This window comes from Canis lupus, chromosome 20, assembly GCF_011100685.1.
Source record: "Canis lupus familiaris isolate Mischka breed German Shepherd chromosome 20, alternate assembly UU_Cfam_GSD_1.0, whole genome shotgun sequence".
Lineage (NCBI taxonomy): Eukaryota > Metazoa > Chordata > Mammalia > Carnivora > Canidae > Canis > Canis lupus.
The window spans coordinates 55,260,897-55,278,790 of NC_049241.1; the positions used below are offsets into that span (position 1 = coordinate 55,260,897).

Consider the following 17,894-nt stretch of genomic DNA (forward strand, 5'->3'; position numbering starts at 1 on the left):
AGGGAGCATTCCTCCCCACATCCCACCGGTTTTGTGGGTTTGCATGCTTGGAGGAGGCGTGGAGCCTAGCAAAAAGGAAGAACCCGGATTCCACACAGATTCTGCATGAACTCCTCCCTGAGCACAACTCTCACAAGGAAGTCTGGCCCTCCACCCTCAAACTACGAATGCAAAGACACAACCACTACCTGCCTACCTGCCCCCTGCCCCAAGATCTACTGGCTAAAGAACCCAAATGATACAGCCAGCGAGGTGCCAGCAGCTTGGTGCCTGCAAATCATTAAGTAAACAGAAAGCTGAGAGGGCTTCCGGCCGAAAGGCAGGCTCCAGCCGGCCAGGCACTCGCTGCGCAAAGCTCCCTGTGGCCGGCTCTGCCACGATCCCCACTGACCAGCCAGGAAGACAAGACTCAAAGCTGGGCAGCTCCGGGGCTGGGCTGGGCAGCATTAGGCACCATACAGGCCCAAGGAGTCCAGAGCTGAGCTCCAGGGCGGCAAGCGGCAGGCCGAGCCTGGACGTACCTGCATGGTCAGCCCCAGCTTCTTGATCCGGTCCTTCCCTTCCTTGGTCCAGGGGCCAGGTTCCGTGTCGTCCCTCCGCAGGAGGTAGCGCCACACCAGGAAACCCGATTTCCCCTTCTCTGGCCAGTACCTCACGACCTGTGGGGAGGTGTGAGCAAGGTCAGCAACGTCCAGGGCTGGAGGGGGCCTGGCAGGTGCAGGGAGGGCCACTCACCTTGTAGATGCCGTCGTATCGGTTGCCTTCGGCCGGGGCGTATTTGCTATGCTTGCGACCCTTCACGTTCCTCACCACCCGCACGGGCTTCCCGGATCGCCAGTCTTTGGCCTCGGCCCCCTTGCGGTCGTTGATGGGGGCGCTGCAGTTCAGAGCCAGCGCCCTGGGGGCAGAAGCGGGGCCCCACGAGGGGTGGGTTAGATAATGTCCCCCCACCAGAGGAGATGGTCATACGCTCACCCCTAGAACCTGCAACTGTGACCTTCTTTGAAATGAGGGTGACGACAGATGGAGTCAAGTTCAGAGGCCATCAAAAAGGACCAGCGTGGCCCCCAAAACAGTAACGGGTGTCCTCATAAGGAAAGGGTGGTGCGGGCAGGGGCATGGGAGGGGCAGCACATGAAGGAGGCAAAGGCTGAAGGGATGTATCCACAAGCCGGTAGCCCCCAGAAGCTGGGAGAAGGGGGGAGGCGGGGAAGATCTAACCCCAGAGGTTTCAGAGGGAGCACGGCCTTGCCCACCCCTCGACTTCAGAGTCTGGGCCCCAGAATCACGCAAGAATAAATTCCTGTGGTTTTAAACCACCCATCTGTGTGGTTTTTTGTTCCCAGGGCCAAGGGGACAGTAAGACACTGGGTGGGGGCACGTGAACCCTGGCAGGGCAGTCCCACCGAGGGGCATGGAGGCCCGGGACAAGACCGGGGCTGGGGCTCAGCACGGACGCAGTGGCAGTGTCTTTGTCACCGGGAAGGAGAGAAGAGCTGCGGACACGTGGCAGTTCGCCATGTGCAGCCAGCACTTCCTCCAGGACGACTGCGGAGGCGTGTGCCCCCGTCATCCGTGCCGTGAGCTCGGGGCAGGCCTCACACCTGCCAGCCTTTCCCGACCACCGGCTTTTAACAGCTACCGAAATTAAAATACTCCACTAGACCAACACGCTAATGCAAGCTTCCCTCCCTCCTTTTATTTGGTATTTGGCTACTCTCATTTTGCCATTTTAGATAATGGTATAATAAATATCGCTACGTTATCAAATTTTCACATCCTCGTGGCTCAAACACATTTTCGAAGTTGATTTATAGGGTCACAGGTGAGGATGTTTTCAAGGCTCTTCACGCACACAGGTCAAGAGCTTTCTGGGAAGGTGGCAACCATCTGTATTTCCACCAACAGTGGAACACTAGTCTGTGTCTTGGCATTTCTCAACATCTTAGAATTCGGGGCCGATTTTACAGGGGAAATAAATAGTATCTAACCATTGCTTCTATTTGGGTTTCTTCTGTTACCAGAGTGGAACAAGTTTTCACGGTCACTGGAGATCTGCATTGCTCTTATGAAGGAGCTGTATGTCCTTTGCTTTTCTCTATTAATTTTTCTCATTGATTAGCAGAGCTCTTTACGTATAAGACCATAACTGTCATAGGTCATGTTTGTAGTCGACTCCTCTCCTAAATACTTATCTGTCTTTTCATTTTATGTACAGGATCTATTGATGTAACTTATAATACTTAAGTTATCAATTCTCTATCTTTTCCTTTGGCTTTATAATGCTTTTTTATGCCTACAAGGTCCTTCCCCATCCTGCAGTCCGGGGTCAGCCATCTCTGGCCCACTGCCTGGTTTTGCAAATAAAGTTTTACTGGAACACAGCCATGCTTGTTCCTCGACATGGGCTCTGTGGCTGCTTTTGTGCCATTATGGCAGAGTCGAGTGATTACAACAAAGGCCGTGCGGCCCAGAAAGCCAAAAATACTTATTATCTGGCCTTTTAGGAAAAAAAGTTTGCTTTAACAAGTCTGAGTGACTTCCAAGTGTTTAGCAAACAGAAGGGGAAAAACGGATGTTCATCATCTCTACATTCCATCACACTCTCAGTGGGAATCTAACTTCCTGGACATGACACCCCAAAAGAGAACCAACCCGCTCCTCCCCTGTGTAGCTGCCAGAGGACGAGGCAGGAGCAGCCGTTGATGAAATGAGAAAACCTCTTTTTTTGCAAACCTGTTGGTGTTGGTGAGCTTCTGATCACAAGACTGTTCTGCAGTCCGTTTGTTGCCAGAAAGGTCCCGACCACCGCTGCCCGTGTACGTGAAAGAGTTCCCGTGGTCCTGAAACAGAGAGATGGGCGGGCTGAGCTCTCCACACACAGGAAAGGAGACACTCCACTGAAAACAACCCCACACACCCCTGTCAGGATGTCAGCTGTTAAAGAAACAAAAGGACAGGTCCTGACAGGGACGTGGAGAACTTGGGCTGCCATGTGCTGTCAGAGGGATGCAAACTGGCACAGCCGCTAAGGACAATGGCGTGAAGGTTCCTCAAAAATTAAGAATTACCATACGGTCCAGCAGTCCCATTTCTGGGTCTGTACACAAAGGAATTGAAAACAGGGTCTTGAAGAGCTGTGTGCACACCCACGTATGCAGCAGCATTATTCACAACAGCTAAACACGGAAACCACCTCACCATCCATTGATGGATGAAGGATAAACACAGTCCGGTCCATCCACATGTGGGAATACGAATGACCCAGCCTCAGGAAGGAAGGCACCCCGACACCTGCCCCCATGTGGACGGACCCCAAGGACACCAGGCTCAGGGAGGGGACCCAGACCCAGGAGGACACCTCCCGCAGGACCCTACTCCCAGGAGTCCCCAGAGGAGGCCCATCCACAGAGACAGACGAGATGGTGGGAGCCAGGGGTGGGGAGGGGGGCGGGGGGTAAGTGCTTCCTGGGGACGGGGTCTCCGTGTGGGAGATGGAAGGTTCTGGAGACAGTGGTGGGGGTGGGTGCGCAACGGGATGATGTGCTTCGTGCCCTGAGCTGTGCACTTAGAGATGGTTAAGATGGTGAATTTTATGTGTGTTTACCACAATTTTTTAAAAATCTGGATCAGCTCCACCCACACTCACCACATCATCCTCATATCCCCCAGCCAGGACCAGGGAGTAAGCCCCATCGTTGCTCCGGCCGTGGATGCCCGCCACGTGAGGTCGATGGACCCCTGACTCACTGACCTATGAGAAACACCAAGAAAAATGGCACCTTTGGGACTGGCTGCCACACAGCAGCTCAACCGTACCCTCCTCGCTCCCACTTTCAAAGCCAGTGCCCTGACTTCTTGCATCACACCTGTTATAAAAGCCTCTCCCCCAAACACCCCAAGTCTGAGCCACACCCTGGAAGGAGCTGGCCTGAAGTCCACCCTGCCTCCTGCCCTCAGGGTGGTCCTCGCCCAGGACCTGTCGGCCCAGCCCCACAGCCCAAGAAGCCTGAGGGTACCTGGACTCTGAACCTCCACATGGTGCCCACAGGAATCCCCGGGATGGGTCCGTAGTGGTTGGACGGGACGATGGTGCATTCCTTGGTACGCCCCACACACGCCATGCCCTGTCCGTGCCGGAAACAGAGGGAAGAGCAGCGTGAGCATCTGTGGGGCAAGGAGGGAGGCAGGGGCGCGGGGCGTGGGGCCACCTCACCTTGCCCCAGTCCCGCTGCGAGGAGGACGTGGCTGATGCCATCTTCGCCTTCTTCTTACTCTCCTTCAGCTTCTCCCCGGCCAGCACCACCTCACTGGCATCATTCCGACACTCGGGGCAATACCTGTAACGGTAGGGACATCACCTCCTGCCCACACCCACCCCCTCCCTGGGGCCCCATGCTGCAGACACGCCAGCTCCTCGGGCTCCCTGCCATCCCACGCAGTCCAGGGAAGGGGGAGCACTCCAGTGCAAATTCATTAACATTAAGCAAGAAGTCCAGGCCCCCGATGGCACGGGCTACATCCAAAGTGCTTGGCAGCCGCGTGGGCCCAACAGGCAGCACAGAGCTAGAACATTCTACCCGACGGCAGACTAGACCCCGTCCTCCCCCACAGGAATTTCACGATGCCTCCCCATGATGATGAGGATAAATCCAGCTGGGATGCAGGACACATGGGGAAATTCGACAGGTGCCTTCTCATCACCCAGGCCGAAGCCCATCCACTCACCACTCGTCCTCCTTGGGAATGCTGCTAAGGGGCGGGCGCAGACAGTATATGTGGAAGGCCATGTCACACTCGTCACACATGAGCTGCTTGTCAGGGTCCTGCTTGCCCCCGCACAGGTGACAGGCACACACCCGGCAGGTCTTGCTCTCATCGTCCTTGCAATGCTTGCAGGAGGGCCCGCTCTTCCCTGGACATGGGAGGCTGGGCTCAGCTCAGGCAGGGCCAGCCAAGAGGAGCTGGGGCGGGAGCCCCCACCCCACACCCGACGTGGGGGCCACAGAAGGGCAGGATCAGAACTCACTCCGCATCGGGTTTTCAATGACAGGGCTTCCCTCGCCCGGGTGCTCGATCTTGAACACCTCGTCCACAAAGATGATCCGACAGTCATTGAGAGAATCACCCCTGCGAGACAGAAGGCGTTAGAACATTCTGGCGGGCCAACCTGCCAAGGCTCATCAGCAGGGACTGTACCACCTCACACATTCTCAGAGCACATGAACACCTCTGGTTCTAGCTCCATCAGGGCCTCACGCATTCACTGAGCTCTCCTCCTTGCCAGTTCAAGTCCTACTGAATCAGAAGATGAAGGCCAGGGGATCCCTGAGTGGCTCAGTGGTTTGGCGCCGCCTTTGGCCCGGGGCCTGACCCTGGAGTCCCTGGATCAAGTCCCCCATGTCGCTCCCTGCATGGAGCCTGCTTCTCCCTTTACCTGTGTCTCTGCCTCTCTCATGAATAAATGAATAAAATCTTTAAAAAAAAAAAAAAAAAGGGATCCCTGGGTGGCGCAGCGGTTTGGCGCCTGCCTTTGGCCCAGGGCGCGATCCTGGAGACTCAGGATCGAGTCCCACGTCGGGCTCCTGGTGCATGGAGCCTGCTTCTCTCTCTGCCTGTGTCTCTGCCTCTCTTTCTCTCTGTGACTTAAATAATAAATAAAATATTTAAAAAAAAAAAAAAAAAGATGAAGTCCAATCTATAAACCATGGTTTCACTACGTGATGCATCTGAGAGAATAATTTCTAACCTTTCAGCAGGCAACACAGATTAAACCGGGCCCAACATACGAAACCTAAAGGTGAGGTCTGATCCGTCTCCCTGTATCAAAATGCAAAAACTCTGGGCAGTCCTGGTGGCCCAGCGGTTTAGCGCTGCCTTTGGCCCAGGGCGTGATCCTGGAGACCTGGGATCGAGTCCCACGTTGGGCTCCCTGCATGGAGCCTGCTTCTCCCTCTGCCTATGTCTCTGCCTCTCTCTCTCTCTTTCTCTGTACTTCTCATGAATAAATAAAATATTTTTTAAAAAATGCAAAAACTCCTCCAGCTCCAAGGGAAAGTGAGCCCCAGGGATCAATCTAACATCACTATCAACAGTGCCCAATGGCAAGGCAATGGGGCCCCCAACATGTGCCACCTGTGTGATTCTGCATTTTCCAACAGCCATACTGATCAAGTGAAAACAGACAGAATCAGTGATGGGTTTTATGTGACCTGATGTACACAAAATAGGATTTCAATGTGTGAGGACCAGGACAGAACACTGAACGCGCTACTTCACATTCCTTCCCAGCACCAAGTCCTTGACCTCCGGGCATGTGTTTTACACTCCCGGCTCGTCTTGGTCTGTCCTGGCCACATTTCCAATGCTCCCCAGTACAAGTGGCCACAGCTGTGGACCTGCACCCCGCAGGCGCAGAGGATCCCACTGGCTCACAGGAAACCTGGGGATGGAGGCGCAGAGAGAGTGGTGCCATGAGGTGCAGAAGGCAAACGCCAGGCTGCGGAGACCCTGAGGGACACACAACTAGGCTCCCTGGTAAGGAAAGGGGGAAGGAGGAAAGGACAGGAGACCGAAGATAAAAGGCACTTAAACAATACAGATAGGGACGCCTGAGTGGCTCAGTGGTTGAGCGTCTGCCTTGGGCTCAGGGCGTGATCCTGGGGTCCTGGGATCGAGTCCCACATCGGGCTCCCTGCAAGGAGCCTGCTTCTCCTTCTGCCTAGGTCTCTCTCATGAATAAATAAATGAGATCTTAAAAAAAAAAAAAGAAAAGAAAAAACACAGATCGGCCTGTCTGAAGTCCGTGTACATCCCAACCAAACAAATGGTTAAGAACAAAAAGTGAGGTAACTGGAAGACGAACCAATGACTGAACATGTTATTAAGGAATTATGACTGAGGCACCCTGCTGGCTCAGGCAGTGGAGCGTGTGACTCTTGATCTTGGGGTCATGGGTTCCCTACACTGGGCATACAAAGGACTTAAAACGAATACATAAATTAAAAAATAAAAAATAAAAAAAAATAACAAATCTTTGTGGGACGATCTCATCATCCTGTTTAAGAAGAGTCACTTTATTTTATTTTTAAGATTTATTTACTCATGAGAGAGGCGGAGACACAGGCAGGGAGAAGCAGGCAGGGAGAAGCAGGCTCCCTGCGGGTAGCCGGATGTGGGACTTGATCCCTGGACTCCAGGATCATGCCCTGAGCCAAAGGCAGACACTTACCTGCTGAGTCACCCAGAGATCCCAAGAAGAATCACTTTAAAGAAATGAATCGTGGGGCGCCTGGGTGGCTCAGTCAGTGAAGCATCTGCCTTCGGCTCAGGTCATGATCCAAGGAAAGGAAAGGAAAAGAAAGGAGAAAGGAAAGGAAAAGAATATGAAAGGAAAGGAAAGGAAAGGAAAGGAAAGGAAAGGAAAGGAAAGGAAAGGAAAGGAAAGGAAAGGAAAGGAAAGGAAAAGAATAGAATTGTAAAATACGTATGGATGAAATGAATCAACGCTTGAGAGTCACGTCTACGACGGTGGTGGCAGCACTCTCCAGTGAGGGAAAATCAACAGAATTCATTGCTAACAGACACCCCCTTACAGGATGAGGAAGCTCTTTGAACCGGTAGGAAGTGATACGGAAAGGAAATTTAGAAGAAAAACAGAAAGAGGGTGGAGGGTTGGGGTGACTGGGTAATGGGCACTGAGGGGGGCACTTGACGGGATGAGCACTGGGTGATATGCTACATGCTGGCAAATTGAGCTCCAATAAAAAAATAATAAACAAACAAATAAATAACAGAAAGAGCAGAAATGTGGGCACATACAACAGATTATTTCAGTCCTCAGCTGTGACTTCGAGAACTCACAAGGAAGATAAGGATCCTAACCCCGTCTGCTACTCAGTAAGAACAAAGGGACGTAGGTGAAGACAGGTTTCTGGCTAACGTGACAACTACTAGGTCACGTGTTTGCAGTAAAATCCAAAGAAACCACTTAGAAAAATATACACAGCAACATATTCAAAAGACCATACACAGGGCAGCCCGGGTGGCTCAGCGGTTTAGCACCGCCTTCAGCCCAGGGCATGGTCCTGGAGACCCGGGATCGAGTCCTGCCTTGGGATCCCTGCATGGAGCCTGCTTCTCCCTCTCTGGGTCTCTCATGAATAAATAAATAAAATCTTAAAAAAAAAAAAAAAAAAAAAAAAAAAGACCATACAAAGCTGGACAGAATCTGAAGTCATGTTTAGGTAAACCCACAAGAAAGACAGAAGAAGAGAAATGGAGGCAACGAACAGAAAGCAAACGACAAGCTGGCCGACCTAAGTCCTAACGTACCGACGGTTATCTCATGTGAATGGCCTGCCTGCGCCAATCGAAAGGCAAGATGACAGAGCAGATTAAAAAAACCACCCAGTTATATGCCGGTCATAAAAAACTTCTTTTTAGTTCAACTACAGAGGTTGACAGTAAAAGGAAAGAATACAGCCAGCAAACATTAACCTGAAAAAGCAAAGCAGGTGTGTCTGTGCACGCAGGGACGCCGGGAAGAGCGCACTTCAGAGCCAAGGAAACCAGCAGACGCACAGAGGGAAATCACAGCACGAGGTAACAAGGGTCTCTCCACCCAGGAGGCCTACTAAGTGCCCTCCGCATGTGCTTATTGGTCAATCACATCCCCTCTGCGAGGCTGAGAGAGGCAGACAGGCCCAGGGTGGAGGTGGGCCCTCCAACACCCCTCAGCACCTGACGGGGAACCAGACAGACAATCAGCAAGAATCTGGAGAGAGCACCACCAGCCCGCGGGCTCTGGCAGACAGACATAGGACATTCTGCCCAACGACAGAATATTCTGGTTTTTCCTCAAGCTACCACGGAACAGTCACCAATGTAGACCCCATCAGGGGCCGTGCAAGAAACTTCAACAAATCGGGAAGAACGGAAATCAGAGAGTATGTTCTTTCACCATAATGCAGTCAAACCAGAAATCAGTAACAGAAGGACAACGCAGAAGTCTCTAAACACTCGGGAATTAAACACAATATTTCCAAAGGAGCCAGGAGCCAGAGAGGAAGTCTCAAAGGATGTTTAAAAAAAAAAAAAATAGAATGGTGAAGAAAAGAAAAATCCAACACAGTAAATTTTTACAGGGAGAGCTGTGAAGGCAGAGCTGAGGAAGAACTTTATAGCAGCGAGTATACTGCTATAGTCCCTGAGCCCTGGGACCTTGTCCCTAAACGTCTGCATCCATCTCCATCCTGGTGGCCCTGGCTCCCACGCTGACCCCGCAGGCTGTTCCCCTCTCAGCTGCCAGATTAATTTTAGGGCAAAGCGTGTGGCTCCTGCACCCAAACGCTCCAGTGGCTGCCAGCAAGAGAACGAACACCAGTTCCGAACCTTTCATGCCACTTGGAGGCTCCCACAGTCTTGATTCCTTCTACCTTCTGTCCTCACTCCACACCACTGGCTTCCTCACCGAGGCCACAAATGCACGAGGTATGGCCCTGCCCCAGGACCTCTGCACTTGTGCCCGTGCTTAAGACACTGTTGCCCCAGTATCTGTGTATATACAGACGATACACGTAATGGAATATTATTTAACCACAAAAAAGAAAATCCCAGCACCTGCCACCACATGGACGGACCCCGAGGACACTGGTCTCAGGGAGGGGCCCCAGACCCAGAAGGATACCTCCCACAGGACCCCCCTCCCAGGAGGTCCCCAGAGGAAGCCCATCCACAGAGACAGAGAGGAGGTGGTGGGAGCCAGGGGTGGGGCAGGGGGGTCAGTGCTGGGGACGGGGTCTCCGTGTGGGGAGATGGAAGGTTCTGGAGAACTGTGGTGGGGGTGGGTACGCGGCAGGGCTTTGTGACCTGAGCTGCATGCACACTTAGAGATGCTTACGAGGGTAAGTTTCCTGTTATATGTATCTTCTCTCTCTGTCTCTCTCTCTCTTACACACACACACACACACACACACACACACACACACACGAAAAGCAGAACAGGGCTTAGCAAACACCTTCTGCAAAGACCCAATCTTTCTGGCTTTGTGAGCACAGCCTTTCTCTCAACTAATCAACTCTGCCCTTGGAACACCAAAGCAACCACAGATAAAGAGATGGACATGGCTGTGTGTCAATAAAACTTTATTTGCCAAAACAGGCAGAGGGCCGGATCCGGCCTGTGGACTGCAGTTTGCTGCTCCCTGATGTGGAGAACATCCCTACGTGTGCTTTAGTTTCTGCATACGATGCTTGCTTACATGCAGGATGTCCCTAGAAAGTGACGAGAGAGGTCTCCAGAAACAACTGCATCCCTTGGATACAGAAAAAGGAAGAACAGTCCTTCAGAACTTTCTGGATTTTGACGGATTTGAGATTATGACCTATTTGCCAAACTCAAAACAACACAAGAAAAAATGCATCTTGAAACCACCACCGTTCAGAGACAGTCCCCCAGGCGGGGCCATGAGAGACCGAGGGCCTCACCCTCCAGAGCCCTGGCCGGACAGCCCCAGGGCTGACATGTCACTCACCCGATCCGGACGTTGGCGTACAGCTCCCGCGCCGTCCGGGTCTCGCGCTTCCGTAGTATCTCTGCATCATACCAGAAGCCACGCTCCTTGGGATTGTCGGGGTTATAGTTGAGCATGACCACCTGGCCCACCTCCAGCTCCTGCCACTTGAGAATGTTTCGGGCACGAGCCCGGACATCACGGGAACTCATCTGGACCACTCCGTTCTCCGGGTAGCTGGGAGGAAAACCCCAACCTTGTTAGATCCTCGGGTAAACCCCGACTTCAGCCCCTTGATGGGAGATGGAAGTCAAGGCAGGAAAGGCTGCACCAAGATGGGTTTGGGTGACTTGGAGCACAGTGGCACGTGAAGTCGCCTCCCTGATGAGCTCATTTCCCAGTACGGAAAAAACTCAGGCACAGAGACACATTCCAATCACAGAAGGTGTTGTGGGTTGAACTGTGTCCCCCAAAAAGACAGGCGGGGAGTCCTAATCCCTGGTACCTGGCAACGGGACGTCACGTGGAAATAGGGTCTCTGCGGATGAATAGGGTCTGCGGATGTCATGAAGCTCTGATAGGTCACACGGTGGGGGTGGGGGGACCCTAAATCCAATGACTGGTGTCCTTAGAAGAGGAAGGAAGGTGATGGACGGAGACAGACACCTGAAGACACAGCCGAAGAGTGGAGGGGCGCGGCCAAGGACTGCCAGCCACCACCAGAAGCCATGAGGGGCAAAGAAGGATCCTTCCCGAGAGCCTCCAGAGGGAGGGCCGCCCTGCCAACACCTTGATTTTTTGATTCTGGACCCCTGGCCTCCAGAATAGTAGGAGAATAGACTTCTGTTGTTATAAGCCACTCAGTCTGAGGTCCTGTTTTGGCAGCCCTAAGGAACAAGTACCGAGAACATCTGTGGAGGGAAACACTGCACTACTTCCACCTGTCTGCACAGAACGGATTTACCTTGCTTTGCTTGTGTAAGTAATAATGTACTAAATAGGGATCCCTGGGTGGCGCAGCGGTTTGGCGCCTGCTTTTGGCCCAGGGCGTGATCCTGGAGACTCGGGATCGAATCCCACATCGGGCTCCCGGTGCTTGGAGCCTGCTTCTCCCTCTGCCTGTGTCTCTGCCTCTCTCTCGCTCTCTCCGTGTGACTATCGTGAATAAATACATTTAAAAAATAATAATAATTATAATGTACTAGATATTAGGATACAATAGGAATTCATTCTTCTCAAAATGCAGGAACCTTCTAGCAGTCTCAAAAAAGGCATAAAATAATTGGACGGAAACATTCCATCAGCAACAAAGTTAAGCCCCCACTGAGAGGGCTTGGATTCCCACTACCCGTGCTGCCAAGCACGCTGTTTCCCCAGTAAATCACCAAGAACCACGGTTGCCCTGTAAAGGTCAGTGAGTATTTTCAGCCAGGGGAAGCTGGAAGGTCTCTAAATATTCAACTCTAGCACCAAGAAAATAGCCACAGGCCAAACTTCAATGAATGGGCGTTGATGTGCTTTGATAAAGCTTTCTTTACCAATCCAGGTGGTGGGATCTGGCCCTAAGGCCGCAGTTTGCAACCCCAACCAGGAGGCTGGGAGCCCTGCAGACTCATTCATCCGACTACTCCTTAATTTCTGCAGAGCTAAACTGAAGATGTGCCAGAAAGTGGCAGGGAGGGACGCATGGGTGGCTCAGTGGTTAAGCGCCTGCCTTCAGCTCAGGGCGTGATCCCGGGGTCCTGGGTGGGGAGCCTGCTTCTCCCTCTGCCTGTGTCTATGCCCCTCTCTCTGTTTCTCTCATGAATAAGTAAATAAAATCTTATTTAAAAAAGTGCGGGGGGGGGGGGGATCTCTGGGTGGCTCAGTGGTTTAGCGCCTGCCCTTAGCCCAGGGTGTGATCCCGGAGACCCAAGATCGAGTCCTGCATTGGGCTCCCTGCGTGGAGCCTGCTTTTCCCTCTGCCTGTGTCTCTGCCTCTCTCTTTCTCTCTCCCTGTGCCTCTCATGAATAAATAAAATCTTAAAAAAAAAAAAAAGTGTCAGGGAAGCAGATGGGGGTCCCTAGGCCCCCAGAATGAGAGCTCTCTTGGGGAGGTCGGCTTGCCCTCTGTGACAGACCAAGTTGGATCCCCCAAAACTCCCATCATAAAGCCTGAACCCCTAATGGGACTACCTTTGGAGATGGGGAGGTAAGTTGGGTTGCATGAGGTCCTAAAGGTGGTGCCCTAATCCAGTTGGGACTGGAGTCCTTACAAGAAGAGACACCAGGGTGGACTCTCAGCCCCACAAAGGAAAGATTGCGTGAGGTCAGTGAGAAGACGGCCAGTCGACAAGCCAGAAAGATGGCCCTCACCAGGCACCAACCCGCCAACACTGTGATCTGGGATTTCCAGCCTCCAGAGCGTGAGATCTAGCCGCCCTGCCTGTAGTATTCTGGGATGGCCATTCGAGATGGTCCAAGACATCCTCTATGTGCACAGACAAGGACTCCCTATGCTTAGCACACGGGGAGCACTCGCTAAGTACTGGTGCATTCCAGTGAGGGACAGACCACAAACTCCAGAGGCTTCACACAGTGAACGTTGTAGAACAGAGTAAGACAGGAAATGGGGTCGGGAGGCATATTTCCAACTAGATGACCTGAGGAGGGGGTCAGCCCAGCTGTGGATCACCATGATAGAGGAGTCCTCTGGGGTGGCCTCCTGGGTGGTTTGGTACCATGAGGGTGGAGGCCCCCAAATCCTGATCCTCATCCCCAAGGCAGTGCCAAACTCCAGGTCCATACACAGAGGGCCAACACCGTGGCCCACCCCACCACAGTGACACTCACTCATCATATTTCACGTGATAAATGACGTCGTCTTCTGGTGTCGAGCTGGAGGTGGAGCTGCAGGGCTCATCCTGAGACGGGGCCTTCCTCGTCACCCTGACAACCTGGGCCTCAAACCACGCTCCCATGTTTGTGTCCCGAGCATCAACATACTCATTGACCTGTCACAAACAAGAAAACACTCGCATCCAATCTGGAGAAGGAGCGTCCGACCAGCACCGCTGACCAGAGACTGCTTGGGTTCTCGGACACTGGATGCTTCAGGATTGGGACACAAACCCAAATATAATATATACCATAATAGGATTTCTTAGCTCTGGCACTGCTGACGTCAGGGCCTGGTGATTGTTGGTGGGGGAGGGTAGGGGGCAGTCCTTGGTCGCTGTGAGGGATTGAACAGTGTCCCTGGCCCTCACTCATCGATGCCAGGAGCATCCCCCCATACACTGCCCAGTGTCCCTCGGGGACAGAATCATCCCTGCCCTGTGGGCCATGGAGGCCAGGGTGCCCATTTTTCTAGACAGGTTGGGAACCCAGATCTTTATGTAAGACTGCCTCATCTTAAGCGGGAGGCAGCGAATTCAGAGCTTTACAGCCACCGTAAAGATGGGCACAGGGACCCCTGTAAAACCCAGGCCCAAGACCTGCCATCAAGCATCACGAAGGATGTTGGAATACTGGGTTTCCGCAGGGAAGCCGCAGGAGACCACCCACTGGCGATTTTCACAGCAGGACCAGCCAAGGGAATGAGGGCAGCGGCCTACCCTTGTGGTACAGCTGGGCAACTGGAAAGCCAGTGATGACAGAGACGCATGGCACATGCCACCTGGGGTCGTGGGGGTCAAGAGTTCGGCCAGGGGGGTCACAAAAGCTCAACCCCAACCCTTCCAGGAGAGACTCACCTTGTACAGACCCAGCTCCGTCTCGTCCCACGTGTCTTCATCCGCTAGGCCTGCCTTCCCATCCGCCTCTGAGGCCGCCTCGCCGCTGTTTGAGGACTTGTCGGACTCGCTCTGGCCCAGGCAGCAGCCGGAATCGGTGTCCGACAGTTCAGAGTCCCTCTCCTTGCTGTTGCTGGGGGGGAGCACAAGGCTCTGGCGGACCAGGAGCTGGATGGTGTCATTCAGGCGAACGTCATAGTCAAAGAGAGTGTGGCCGTCCTCCATCTGCAGAGACACCAAGACAAAGGTCAGTGGCCTGCCAGACACGTAGCGCTCGTCTTCTGGGTGCCAGGCACGGGAACAAGCCATAAACAATGTACCAAATCTGTCCTCATGGACGGCAGGATCTACATCAGATCACAGGACAAAACTTGTCCACTGCCGGGAGGAGGGGGGTACACACGGTTACCCCCTTCCTTCAGGGTCCTTAGACTCTCTCGAATGAGGATTCCCCGTGTCATATGGCGAATGTTCTGTGGACACACAGCATGACCAGCCGTGCTGGGTACACGCATCACACCTCGGGGGAGGTTTCTTAATATCCCGTCCTTTGTAACTTTGGTAATAATAAAAATGCACTACCTTTATCACTGGGGCTAACCTGAGGGCAGTCCTGCCCTCCGGGGAACACTGGGTGATCTGGCTCAAAATGTCTGTGGTGTCAAGACAAAATCTGCATTAATTATTTAGGGGAAAAACCTGAGTCCAGTCCCTGCTCACACTAGACAGCAGAATAAATCCCCAAGAGATCAGACAGTATAAACCAGGGTGACCCCAGCACGTGAGAGTCACCACTTTTTCCCCAATTCAGTGTGTATTAATGTGTGCAGCATCCCAGGACCTCAACAGTCAGATGGTTAAAGAACGCGAACTCCTGGGGGTCAGTGGAACCCCGGCACAGGGTGTCACCCACGGTGATCCTGCCCCCAGGGGACACTTGACAACACATTAGAGTCATTTCGGTCCTCACAACCAGGGTGCTTCTGGCATTGAGTGGGTGAGGCCAGGGATGCTGCTCAGCCCCGCAGTGCCCAAGACGCCTCAACATCAGGGAATGTTCAGCCCCAAAAGTTCATGGTGCCAAGGGGGAGAGACTCTGTCCACTATGAACCAAAGGAGAGGCACACCCAACACTCACCAGGTTCCACGATGGCTCTGCCCCTCTCTACAAAATCCTTTATCTTAATTCCACCCACGGGAGTCACTGATGGGATCCTATGCGCTGGCACAACTCAAGGAGGAGTTCTATCATCTGAGCCGCATCCCAGTGGCACAAAAGGCAGAGGAATTATCTTCTATTAGAAACGATCCCATGGCACCACGGCGCTCCACCAACACCCAGCTAGGACCCACAAGTGCACCTTGTCCTATCCCGAGGTCCCTAAAGCAGGTCTCTGCCCTCGCACTGTGGACATATGGGGCCAGGCTGTTCTCCCGGGGGCCGTCCTGGGCACTGTGGGGGAGCAGCATCCCTGATCCCACCCCCTCGATGCCAGGAGCACGCCCAGTCATGACAACCAGAGATGTCCCCAGACACTGCCCAGTGTCCCCTGAGGGCAGAACTACCGGTTTAGAAGAGGTGTCCTAAAGAAAAAGAAGAGAAAGGGAAACAAATACAGGAATAACCAACTTTTCTTCCTTCCCCACATTTACCAAAGGCTGGTGTTCAAAGGCCTGGCTGCCCCAATATGCAAGCAGCACCTGAGGTCATAGGGAGGGCGAGCTCCAGGGTGCAAAGCTCTTCACTGCAGTGGCTGCTACGCTTTATCCAGCACAGACCAGAGGACCTGATGAATGATCACCCCCCACACCCGCAGAAAGGTGCATCTGAACACATCGACACTTGCCTCCAGCCACAGGGGCTTCCAGGGCCTGCTGCACCTGTTTGCCCAGCGTGCGACCAGAGCCTCCCATGTGCCCAGCCCTGCCCAGAACCACAGGGAGGCCAAGGTGGGTGAGACAAGATGCCAGCCCTCCCACACAAGACCAACACAGGACAGCTGTGACAATGGGTGGAGGGGACACAGACGGGAAGAGACCAGTCAACCTGCACACGCGTGTTCACAGCAGCCTAAAGATGGAAACAACCTGTCCATCAACGGGGGACCAGATACACACACGTGTCCCCCCCACACGTGTCCCCCATATGGGCACTTCACTCGCCCACAAGCAGGGGTGAGGCGCCCACACATGCCGCCCCGGGGATGGACCCTGAACCCACGACACTCAGGGAGGGAACCAGACACAGGAGGCCCCACAGCTGTGTGAGTCCATGTATGTGACACGTCCAGGATGAGCTCTTGAGCAGTCAAAGCAGGTGATTGGTTGTCAGGGGCTGAGAAGCGATACCACAAAGTATGTAAGTGAAGAACAGATCCTAGAACTGCCTCCAGGGGTGGTTGAACAACTCTGTAAAGACGCCGAAAACCACTGAACGACACACTTAAAAGGGAGCGGACTGCACGGTACATGAATTACATCTCAATAAAGCTGTTGGGTTGTTATTGTTTTTGTTTTTTAAAAAGGGAGTCCAAAAAGGTACACATGGTGTGATGCCACCCTAAGGACATTCTAGAAAAGGCCAAACTACGGAGAGAGTGGTGGGATCCGAAGAGAGTGGTGGGATCCGTGGGAGGAGGGGTGACTGGCGATGTGGGGCAGGGAGGGGTTTAGTTCCAGGGCTGGGAGGTTCCTAGAGCCACAGCAGCGGGGCCACATCACTACACACTTGTCCAAACCCACAGAATGCACATTAGAAAGGAACCCTAACATCAGTTGTACAACATGTGTTCATCGAACATAACAAACATGCCACTCAGACGGGGATGTGGGTGGCTGGGGGGACTGTGTGAGGAGGCCGGGTATATGAGGGATCACCGAACCTTCCTCTTGATATCGCCGAGCATCGAGTACTCAAATAAATGTGTAAATATAAATAAGTTTATAAATATATAAATTCATGATAAGTGGGTTAATTTAAAAAGATGAAGAGGGACGAGCATCCCCAGTGTAACTGTGAGAAGGAAACCAAAAGGCAGGCTAAACGGCCTCAAAAAGGATAAGACATGTGTACCCTGAGGCCCAGCACCTCATGAGGCAAACACCCCCTTGGCACCACTGACATTGGGCGAATTGCTCTCGGGGGTGCACATCCCTGACCCCCACCCACTCGATGCCAGGAGCGCCCCACAGCTGTGACAGCCACGGATGTCCCCAGACACCACCCAGCATCCCCAGAGGATCAGAAGGGCCCCAGGAGAGCCCTGAGGTGCAGAGAGCCTCACACGTGTGTCTGAGATACATGCACAGTGACCTCACGGCGCGTTCACAGCAGCACTTGCAGGGAAAACCATGGCCTCATCACACAAAGGAGTACCACACAGCTGCGTGTGACAGGGAGAGGCAGCAAAGCAGACAAGCCTCTCACATCGGTCAAGGGAAACAAGGATAAATCAGGGAAATAAAGCATGAACCGAGGCACCCAGACAACGGAGAGGCAGTGGGAGAGAGCTGGAACCAGGAGCATGACCAGGCCCCTCATGTCCACCCCGGGTCAGGAAGCCAGGCACAGGCTCCCTGGAGGCGGCCGACGAGCCGACCCAGGCAA

General features: G+C 53.2%; 1 protein-coding gene across 5 annotated transcripts in view; it reads right to left on the reverse strand.

Annotated features, from left to right (window-relative positions):
• The window catches only part of UHRF1 (ubiquitin like with PHD and ring finger domains 1), a 32,104-nt gene that overhangs the window by 7,795 nt on the left and 6,415 nt on the right, over nt 1–17,894 (reverse strand). For all 5 annotated transcript variants that reach the window (XM_038567699.1, XM_038567700.1, XM_038567696.1 and 2 more), the window contains 11 exons: nt 14,249–14,512; nt 13,347–13,507; nt 10,536–10,751; nt 5,030–5,130; nt 4,729–4,915; nt 4,217–4,340; nt 4,020–4,127; nt 3,650–3,754; nt 2,737–2,843; nt 736–898; nt 522–659 (listed from right to left, as the gene is read on the reverse strand). In XM_038567699.1, coding sequence (XP_038423627.1) covers nt 522–659; nt 736–898; nt 2,737–2,843; nt 3,650–3,754; nt 4,020–4,127; nt 4,217–4,340; nt 4,729–4,915; nt 5,030–5,130; nt 10,536–10,751; nt 13,347–13,507; nt 14,249–14,512 — 1,674 coding nt within the window. The remainder of the gene's footprint in view (nt 1–521; nt 660–735; nt 899–2,736; nt 2,844–3,649; nt 3,755–4,019; nt 4,128–4,216; nt 4,341–4,728; nt 4,916–5,029; nt 5,131–10,535; nt 10,752–13,346; nt 13,508–14,248; nt 14,513–17,894) is intronic.